Source organism: Mesocricetus auratus, unplaced genomic scaffold, assembly GCF_017639785.1.
Source record: "Mesocricetus auratus isolate SY011 unplaced genomic scaffold, BCM_Maur_2.0 Super-Scaffold_100018, whole genome shotgun sequence".
NCBI lineage: Eukaryota > Metazoa > Chordata > Mammalia > Rodentia > Cricetidae > Mesocricetus > Mesocricetus auratus.
In genome coordinates this window covers 1,572,460-1,582,360 of record NW_024429199.1, presented here as the reverse complement: position 1 = coordinate 1,582,360, position 9,901 = coordinate 1,572,460, and the positions used below count along the sequence as shown (strand labels likewise).

At 45.8% G+C, this 9,901-nt stretch overlaps 1 protein-coding gene and 1 long non-coding RNA gene across 2 annotated transcripts in view; one reads left to right on the top strand and one right to left on the bottom strand.

The window, feature by feature from the left end:
- Window positions 1-859: 859 nt before the first annotated feature.
- Window positions 860-2,269, bottom strand: LOC121144477. The gene is made up of 2 exons (XR_005881842.1): window positions 1,776-2,269; window positions 860-914 (listed from the first exon to the last, which is right to left on the bottom strand). It is a non-coding gene; the product is annotated as an uncharacterized LOC121144477 (long non-coding RNA).
- Window positions 2,270-2,414: 145 nt separating this feature from the next.
- The window catches only part of Snx3 (sorting nexin 3), a 29,938-nt gene continuing 22,451 nt past the window's right edge, over window positions 2,415-9,901 (top strand). Inside the window, exon 1 of the mRNA XM_005073218.4 lies at window positions 2,415-2,850. Coding sequence (XP_005073275.1) covers window positions 2,689-2,850 — 162 coding nt within the window. The 5' untranslated portion in view covers window positions 2,415-2,688. The remainder of the gene's footprint in view (window positions 2,851-9,901) is intronic.

Below are 9,901 nucleotides of genomic sequence, written 5' to 3'. Positions count from 1 at the left end.
TGTCCTGGAAGTCACTCGGTAGACCAGGCTTGGTCTTGAACTCACAGAGATCCACCTGCCTCTGCCTCCCGAGTGCTGGGATTAAAGGCATGTGCCACCTCCACCTGGCTTGAATCTCCTTTCTTTTTTTTTTTTTTGGTTTTTCGAGACAGGGTTTCTCTGTGGCTTTTGGAGGCTGTCCTGGAACTCACTCTGTAGACCAGGCTGGCCTCGAACTCACAGAGATCCACCTGCCTCTGCCTCCCAAGTGCTGGGATTAAAGGCGTGCGCCACCAACGCCCGTCTTGAATCTCCTTTCTTAAGAGGCTGCAGGACATGCATAGACATTTCTCTTTGAAACAGGTCTCACTGTGTAGCTCTGGCTGGCCTGGAACTTGCTATATAGATCAGGCTGGCCTTGAGCACATAGAGATCTACTTGCTTCTGCCTTTGCAGTCCTGGAATTAAAAGTGTGCAAAACATCCAGCTCCTTTTTTCTTTTTCATGTTTTAAAATTTAAATTAGAAACTAACTTCTTTTACATGTCAATCCCAGTTCCCTCTCCCTCCCCTCCTCCCCTATCCCCCATCAGCCTCCTATCCCATCCCCTTTTTGCTCCCCAGGGAGGGTGAGGCCTTCCATGGGGGATTTTCAAAGTCTGTTGTTTCATTTGGAGCAGGGCCTAGGCCCTTCCCCGTGTGTCTAGGCTGAGAGAGTATCTTGAACTCATGTTTTGGGGCAAAGGTCTTAAGTAAACTCAGAAATTTGATGTATACCCCAGGCTGGCCTTGAAGTCCAGCTACTTCTGACTTTTCCTCTGAGTCTTGAATTTGACAATGTTGGTCACTCTTGTGAGGAGGGTTTAATATTTTCTTTCTTCTTTCTTGTTTGTGTCCTTTAAAGTTATTTCCATCTCCATTATAACTAGACATTGTCTAGACAAAAAAAAATTACTGTTATTCATCCATCCACTGTATTCTCTAATTCCAGTTTATTCTCTGTATGGTGTATATGTGTGTGATGTACACTGACATGTTGTGTGGAAGCTACCATCAATGTCTTCTATCACCCTTGGTTATTTCTGTGAGGTATGGTCTCTCATGAACCTGGAATTCACTGTTAGCAACCTCATCACCCAGGCTGAGAGCCAAAAAATCCCAGTGATTCTCCTATCTCTCTAGCATGAGCGCACGCGCACGCGAGCGCGCGCACACACACACACACACACACACACACACACACACACACACACACACGGGTTGTAGGCAGTGGTGGTATGACAAACCTAGTTTGCTGCAAACTCAGGTCCTCATCTTGTACAGAAAACACTTTTAATAATTCAGCCATGTCTCCAACTCTATCCTTTTCAGATCTCCTGTACTCTGAAAATAAACTGCTAACTCTGGAACTTGCTAGCTATATGATCTTGCTACAATGTTTTGTAGGCTGGCCTGAAGGATCTCTAGGGAATGTGTGAGAAGTTGCTCTGGCGTCATGGGTGACAACACAATGAGTGGTTCCTGTGTCTGAGTTCTTAGCACTCCCCTAGTTTCCTGTCTTCCTCCTCACTACCTTTTTTTTCCTCCCCATTTTGTTTAAGGGCTTATCCAAGTTGAATCCCAAGCATAATACAGGCACATTTACCATTTAAAAACAAAACCAGCTTGCTAGGATTCGTGGGAAACAAGTGGGCAGCTTATCCAGACAGGATTCCTCGGGTGGCTTTCCGCTTGTCTGCTATTGTTATAGGGGGCAGACTTCTTTTTAGACACAGTTTGACCTTAGTTTGAGCTTACCAGGTTTTAAAAATTCCACTCCCCTTATTTCCTGTCTCGAATCTCTCAGTGTAGAACAGGATGTAGAACTTCTGAGGCTCAGGCCTCTGCTGTCTTGAGCGCCGGCATTACATAGCGTCAGGATTCACGTCCTTCCTGGGGACTGAACCCAGGACGTTAAGAATCCTAGGCAATCAACCTACCAAGTGAACTACATCACCGGCTCCGGTCTTTTGAGACAGGGGTTCATATAGCTCAGGCTGACCTCGAACTCCTGATTCTCTAGTCTCCAACTCCCAAATATTAGGATTCCAGTTGTGCACTGATTCGTTTGAGACGTTTACTAAAGGTTTCTAGAAGTGAATTTCCAGGGGTCCCAGTGAGGCACTGGACTGGCTGTATAGGCAGTTTTGTCTTCTTCCTGCAGTTCCAACTACTGCCTCCAATGCGCCAAGACAGCTAAAATCGTTTCCGGGGGCCCCTCCCGGCGGAGGCTGATTCAGAAATACCGGAACTCGCCCCAACGCTTCTCCCTACTGCGCCTGCGCGTCATTCGGCGCCGCGCTCACCCGGTGCATTGTGGTCATTGTAGTCCGGTCAGATCTTCGGCGCACACTGTCCCGTGACACCGCTGCGTCTCAGTCCCACCCCGCAGTGTCCCTCCGGGGCCGCCGCGGGGTCTGTGTACCGGGGCGCGGTGTTCAGGCCAGTCAGCTGTTTCTCCCCGGGCTAAGGGCGGAAGCCCGAGCAGCCTGGGGCGGAGCTTCGTAAGGAGCGAACGCCCTCCCGCTCGCCCGCCCTCCCTACGTGCTCGTTCGCCTCCGTCCGCTGCGCGCGAGCCCGGAGTCCCCGCGGCGGGCGGCGGCGGCGGCGGCGGCGTTGGCAGAAGGCGGAGGCGGTGGAGAGAGTCCGCGGCTGCCGCGGCGACAGCGAAATGGCGGAGACCGTAGCGGACACCCGGCGGCTGATCACCAAGCCGCAGAACCTGAATGACGCCTACGGGCCTCCCAGCAACTTCCTCGAGATCGATGTGAGCAACCCGCAGACCGTGGGGGTCGGACGGGGCCGCTTCACCACCTACGAGATCAGGGTCAAGGTGAGGCGCCCGCCCCTCTCCCAGACCCTCGCGTCGCGGCCGCTCGTCCCCACCCGGCCGGGCGCGGGGCCTCGGGTGTCAGCGGCCGCCCAGGCCAGACTCCCCTGCAGACGCCCTGGGCAGCTCGTCTGCCGGCGCAGGGGGAGCCAGGGTCTCCCTCCGTGTGTGGGGAGCAGCCCATCGGCTCTGTAGAAGGTGCTGGAAGATGAGGGTGTGGGGTGAGCTCTGTTTGCCTCTTAAGCAGCTGATCTGGGCATGGCATTTGAGTTGAAGAGGTAGATCTTTCCAGAACACTCTTCTCCGAAAAGGAAGCTAGGTGTGACTGAGGAAAAGGGGGTTGTGCAAAGTTGAAACCCTCCCTCTCTCTTTTTTTTTTTTTCCTGAACACTTAACAAGACGTGGCCAAGCCAAGCTTAGCTTAGCTGCTCCTTCCAGGCCTTTCTCAGGGTGCAAGACTAACCTGGGTCGTACGCTTCTCTGAGCAGAACTTGACGGGAGTTCACGAAAGCGTGACACATTTTTTGCTAGGGCTGAACCAAGCGCTAGCAGTGATGGGGAAATGGTTGACCTTAAGCGTTCTTGGCTGTCGGCCTGTTGAAGGCCTAGGTGTGGGGAATGTCACCTACCTCAGCAACCTCATCAACAACTGCTCTCTTAATTTCTAGATTTTCACTTCGACTGAATGAAGGAATCAGCTGAAGTAGAAACATACACTTAAGAGTTTCATAGCTAGTGGGTCTTAGCAATAAGCAATTTATATGGTTTGAAAGATGCTAAATCAAAGTACTACTTTGTAGTATTTTTTTTTCTGCAGTTCAGGATTAAAGTTTTTGTCCACATTTGGAAATTTTTGGTTTTTTTTTCTTCGAGACAGGGTTTCTCTGTATTGCTTTGGAGTCTGTCCTGGAACTCGCGGAGATCCGCCTGCCTCTGCCTCCTGAGTGCTGGGACTAAAGGCGCACGCCACCACCGCCCGCCCCGCATTTGGATTTTTTTGTTTGTTTGTTTTTTGGTTTTTGGAGACAGGGTTTCTCAGTATTGTTTTGGAGGCTGTCCTGGAACTAGCTCTGTAGACCAGGCTGGCCTCGAACTCACAGAGATCCGCCTGCCTCTGCCTCCCGAGTGCTGGGATTAAAGGCGTACGCCACCAACGCCCGGCTTTGGATTTTTTTTTTTTAATTTTTGTAGTAATTCGTCCCTAAACACCAAATTATTAACAAAAACATTAGCCGGGCAGTGGTGGCACATACCTTTAATCCCAGCACTCTGGAGGCAGACGCAGGCAGGGAGATCTCTGTGACTTTGAGACCAGCCTGGTCTACAAGAACTAGTTCCAGGACAGCCTCCAAAGCCACAGAGAAACCCTGTCTTGGAAACCCCCATAAAAACAAAACAAAACATAATTTTGGCTTTAGAAGAATTATAAAAGATAACCAATAGCATTTAGGTGTAGAAATTCCTCGCTAACGTTGGCACTTTTTGTGTGGTAAACAAAATTTGCCATCCTAGTCAATTCTAAATTTTGTGACTCAGTAGTGTTACATATATCTAGGTTGTGAAACTTACACACTTTTAAAAAATGATTCCTTTTTGGGGGGAGGGGTTATAGACAGGGTTTCTCTTGTGTAACTTTGTAGACCAGGCTGGCCTTGAACTCACAGAGATCCACCAGCCTCTGCTTCTTGAGTACTGGGATTAAAGGCGGTGTGCCACTACTGCCCAGCTAAAGAATGATTCTTGTGTAATTAATGACCAGGAAAAAAGTTAATCATCAAACTTTTGAGACAGGCTTATATGTAGACCTGGCTGGCCTTGAGCTTACTAGGTAGACCAGGCTGGCCCCAACTGCTGAAATTAAAGTCCAGTGTCACTATCTCTGGCGAATCAACCAATTTTCCTTTTTGGGGGGGTGGATTTTCAAGACAGAGCTCTGTGGCTCTGGAGGTTGTCCTGGAACTAGCTCTTTTTTTTTTTTTTTTTTTTTTTTTTGGTTTTTCGAGACAGGGTTTCTCTGTGGCTTTGGAGGCTGTCCTGGAACTAGCTCTGTAGACCAGGCTGGCCTCGAACTCACAGAGATCCACCTGCCTCTGCCTCCCAAGTGCCGGGATTAAAGGCGTGCGTGCGACACCAACGCCCGGCTGGAACTTGCTCTTGTAGACCAGACTGGTCTCTAAGTCACAGAGATCCACCTGCTTCTACCTCCCGGGTGCTGGGATTAATAAAGGTTTGTACCACCACCGCCTGGCTAAATAAACAAATTTATAAGATTAAATTTAATAGCTTGGACTTTAAGCTACTCTTTAAACCCTGTAGATGTAGAGCCAAATTAGTATCTTATTCTCTGCAAACTGCAAAATTCAGGCTCTAGTACACCTGATGAAAACCTTTTTTTTTTTTTTTTGGTATTTTGAAACAGGATTTCTGTGTGTAATAGCTCTAGCTATCCTAGAACTCAACAGAGATCTGCCTGTCTCAGCATCACAAGTGACTTGGGTCACCACACCCTGCTGGGAATTCACTCTTGTACAAACCTTTTTTTAAAAAGGGAATTAGGAAGCTGCGTGTCGAGTTGGTGGCACATGCCTTTAATCCCAGCATTCGGGAGGCAGAGGCAGGCGGATCTCTGTGATTCGAGGCCAGCCTGGTCTATAGCAAGTTCCGGGACAGCCTCCAAACCAATACAGAGAAACCCTGTCTTGAAAAGCCCCCCCCCCAAAAAAAAGGGAATAATGTAGGGGCTAGAGAGATGTCTCAGTGGTTAAGAACACTTCTACTCTTGCAGTGGACTTGAGTTTGGTCCTCAACGTCCACATAGATGAATTATTCCACTTGTAACTCCCTGCCCCTCTTCTGGTCTCCTTGACGACCTTCACACAGGTGGCACCCACAGACACAGAAAATTTTTTTTATTAACAACTTTTTAAAGGTGATGCTTTTTTTTTTAAGCTTAAGGGATGATTTTTGTCTTTAGTATATGGCCTGTCACTAAAAAGAACTTCCTCTTTTGCCTCTATTCACCAGCATGTTTTTTCCTTGTGCTAGCATGAAACTTGGTATTCCTGTTTCCAAACTTCCATAGCTAGCGTTTCCTGTCACACAGTTGAGTGAACCGCCTACACTTCCTCCACTTAATAACTTAGTGCTTATCTTGCTGAGTGCATTGTTAAATGGATCCTAGTGTGATAATTCCCTTTCCAAAAATACACGAGACCTTATTACTAAATAGTGGATGTGACATTTGGATATAATTGTTAATGGCCTGGCCATGTACATAGAAAACAGTCATTTTAAGAGTGATTAGTGAGTTAGATAATTAAATGAATTATACCTACTCTGGCTTATTTTTATTATAAGCCACTTGGTTGTTTGTTAGTGACTTTTGGAAATACTGGCACCCAATAATAAAACATACTTGAGTTTTGATGCTTAGAAAATGCTGTTGGAGTTTCTCTTAGTATGTAATGTATTGACTGAAAACTCAGGACACCAAGTAGTAAGACATTTAAGGCTTTATTTAAGTAGCATGTGATTTTCCAGAGTAATTATGATCTTATTTTAAGGTAGAAGGAGCCGATGGCCCACGCCTTTAACCCCAGCACTCAGGAGGCAGAGGCAGGCAGGTCTCTGAGTTTGAGGCCAGTCTGATCTACATAGTAAGTTCCAGGATACAAAAAAAAGTTAGAATGGCCATGAGATGAATACATTTATCATTTTGTAATTTTATTTATTACTATTCTAAACTGTTGATGTTCTTCATAGTTTCTACTGCCTGCCTTTGAAATTGAATTTGCCATGTAGAAAGCCCTTTTATTTTTCAGAGTTCAGACCCTTAAACTATCTTATAGTTACTATCTAATTCTAGTCTTGAGAAAAATGTTCAATTTTACAGGGTCTGATTGAAATTGCTCCAATTCACAGGGTAATTTTATCTAGATGGTGGCACTTTAGAATACAAGTTTCCCAATCTCCATTTATCTTTTCTCGTTTGAGAATAGTGTTTAAGACTATTAGGATCACTTGATTAGTATCTCTCAGCTTTGAAAATAATTGGCACAGTGTTAATGTTTTTTAAAATTGTTCTAATGGGTAGGTATGGCAGAGAACTCTGTAAATGATTAAAGGTCTGGGAAAGCTCGAAGTCTGGATTATTTGTCATATTAAAGAGAGGGCTGAAAAGGAAATTCAGCCACTGCTTATGAAGTTTTTGTTAGTACTTTGGGTTTTTCAGTTATTTAAGATCTACTATTGTACTTGGAGGCAATTGTATCATGCAGGAATAGGTATGAGGTTCTTCTTTAAGGTTTGAGCTAGCCTTGAGTTCAAAAAAGTAAGTACCATTTCCTGGCGGGATAATTTACATACAAAAAAGTTAGTTATACTTCCTTTCCATGAAATGGGTCCTTGGCAGTCACACCCACCTCCCAGGATTGGATATTATGACACTTATCCAATAATCACCCAAAGTCTGGCTCTTTCTAAATATAAATATCTTCTAAAGGAAAAGTTGAAGGCAGCTACCTTATTTGTGTTAACTTGCTGTAAGTTGATTTACTAAAATTGATTTCCTATCAAAGCAACTATGGAAGTGTACCTTCATTGAGGCAAGTGTGATATAAAAAGGAGCCATGCTGTTTAATACCTAACCATATAGCTTTAGAATCTTGAATTCAAGCTTAAAGCTTAATGCCAACATTGGTTGGTATTGGTTTTAACAAGGGAACATGTAAGAGGCAGGGGCCTGCCTAGTCTACATAAGGATTTCCAGGTCAATCAGGGCTTCATAGTGTGATCCTGTCTCAAGTAGCAGCTTGATAGCATTCACCATTCTAAAGGTTCTTCCTTTCCTTTTAAGGGTGAGTGTTTGTTTTTCTCTGGGTAGACCTGACTGTCCTGGAACTTATCTGTAGACCAGGTTGGTCTCAAACTCAGAGATCTGCCTGCCTCTGCCTCCCAAGGCATGCTCCACCGCATCTAGGCAGGTTGGTTTTTTGGGGAGGGAAGGGTGTCAGTCTTCTAATACTAAATTTGGAAATCAGTATTTAAGACTTGCAAAGTATTAAAAGGTCTGCATAGTATTTATTGTGATATCTGAGACAGGGTTTTACATGGCTTATCATGCTGGCCTCCAACTCACGGTGTGGCTGAAGATGACTTTTAATTCCTGATCCTTCTGCCTCCATTTCTGAAGTGTCATTTTACAGGCCTGCACCACCATGCCTGGCCAAAATAGTATGTTAGAAAATCAAGGTTTTTTTTTTTGCTCTTTCTTTCTTTCTTTCTTTCTTTCTTTCTTTCTTTCTTTCTTTCTTTCTTTCTTTCTTTTTTTGAGACAGGGTTTCTCTGTGTAGACCTGACTGTCCTAGAACTAGCTTCGTAGACCAGACTGGTCTTGAGATCACAGAGGTCCTCCTTCCTCTGCCTACTGAGGTTGGGGATTAAGGGAGTGTGCCTCCATGCCCAGCTGAAATGTTTCCTAACTCATTTGAGGTCAGTTGCAATTGACTTTTGTGTGTGAATGTCCTCCTGTGTGTCTACCATGTGTATGCCCGGTGGTGCCCACAGAGGTCAGAAGAGAGCACTGGCTCCTCTAGAACTGAGTCACAGGTGGTTGTGAACTGCCATGTGGGTCCTATAAGTAGCAACTGCTCTTAACCACTGCCATCTCTCCAGCCCTGCAATTGGCTTTTCTGGGGTCTCTATCAAGTGAAGTCACTCATAGTGGTGGTAGAAGGTTCTGTTTAGTTTAACATAGGTCTTAAGAGAATGTGATAAAGGTGGTGACAGTTGAAAAGGAGTCCTGTCTTCTTATATTGGGTAATTAGAAACCCAGATCTATATTATTTAGCTTTTATTCAGAAACAAAGGCACAAAACTTGTCTCCTACCCAGAGCAAGTAGTCTAGTTAATGCGCAAGAGCTGCTATGGTTATAATCTTACGCATTTTGGTATGGGTTACTTAAAAAATACATTAAACTTGTTAAATCCACACTCTAATTTTGGTATATTTAGATGTTTGAATGCTTTGAAGGAAATTCCAGTGTTGGCATGCTTGAGATAGAGAAGTTGCCATCAGCAGGTAAGATGTGCCTAGGAAAACAGCTGAGAAGGTGATGAGCGTCTGTGCTGTGAAGAGGTGTCTGAAGGAGTGTTAGTTCAGAGCTATTGATACCTAGTGTGTGCAAGTGCTGCCTTTAATCCACCCACCCACCCACCCACCCATCCGTCCGTCCATCCATCCATCCATCCATCCATCCTCTGGTACAACCAAGTCAAGGAGGTAAAAGCCCAGGTTTGCAGACGAAAAGGCTGAGACCGATTGCCCTTCATCCTTCTAGGCTCTCTAGCCCTTTTGCTTCTGGGGTGTGTGTGTCTCAGTGTACGCAGGCATTCGAGTGGCCATGGAGGCCAGAGGTTGTTCTCGGCTCAGTCTTGTTCCTCAGGCCCTGTGGACCTTGTTTTGCTTTGAAGTTTTTATTTGAGACAGGATCCCTCTGTGTAGCCCTGGCTGGCCTAGAACCTGCTGATCTTGAACTCACAGAGATCCTCTTGCCTCTCTCTGTCTTCAAGTGCTGGGATTGCAGGTAAGCACCACAATACCCAGCCAACCACCTTCTTTTCTCTTCTTCTCTTCCCACCCCCCTTCCTTCCTTCTTTCTCTCTCCTCTGTCCCCCCTCCATTTTGTTTTTGGAGACAGGGTATCTCACTTGTCCCTAGAGCTTGATCCCGGCTGGGTGCCCAGGATCTGCCTGTCTCTGCTTCCCCAGCACCAGGGTTACAGAAGTGACTCTGGCTTTTCTCCTGTTCTAGGATTGCTCTGATCAGTTTTGTTTCCTCAAAACTACCCAGTAGATGGACATGTATAAGTTCCCTGACTAGATGCTTGACTCAAAGATGAGTAGCCCCAAAATGCTTGGGCTGGAGACTGGGCGTAATTGACATACACCTTTATTCCCAGTGTAGCTAGCTGAGCTAGCCTGTGGTACCCATGTAAAAAGCTGGTCGTGATGGCGCTGGGGAGGTGCAGATGAAAGAGCCCTAGAGCTTGCACGA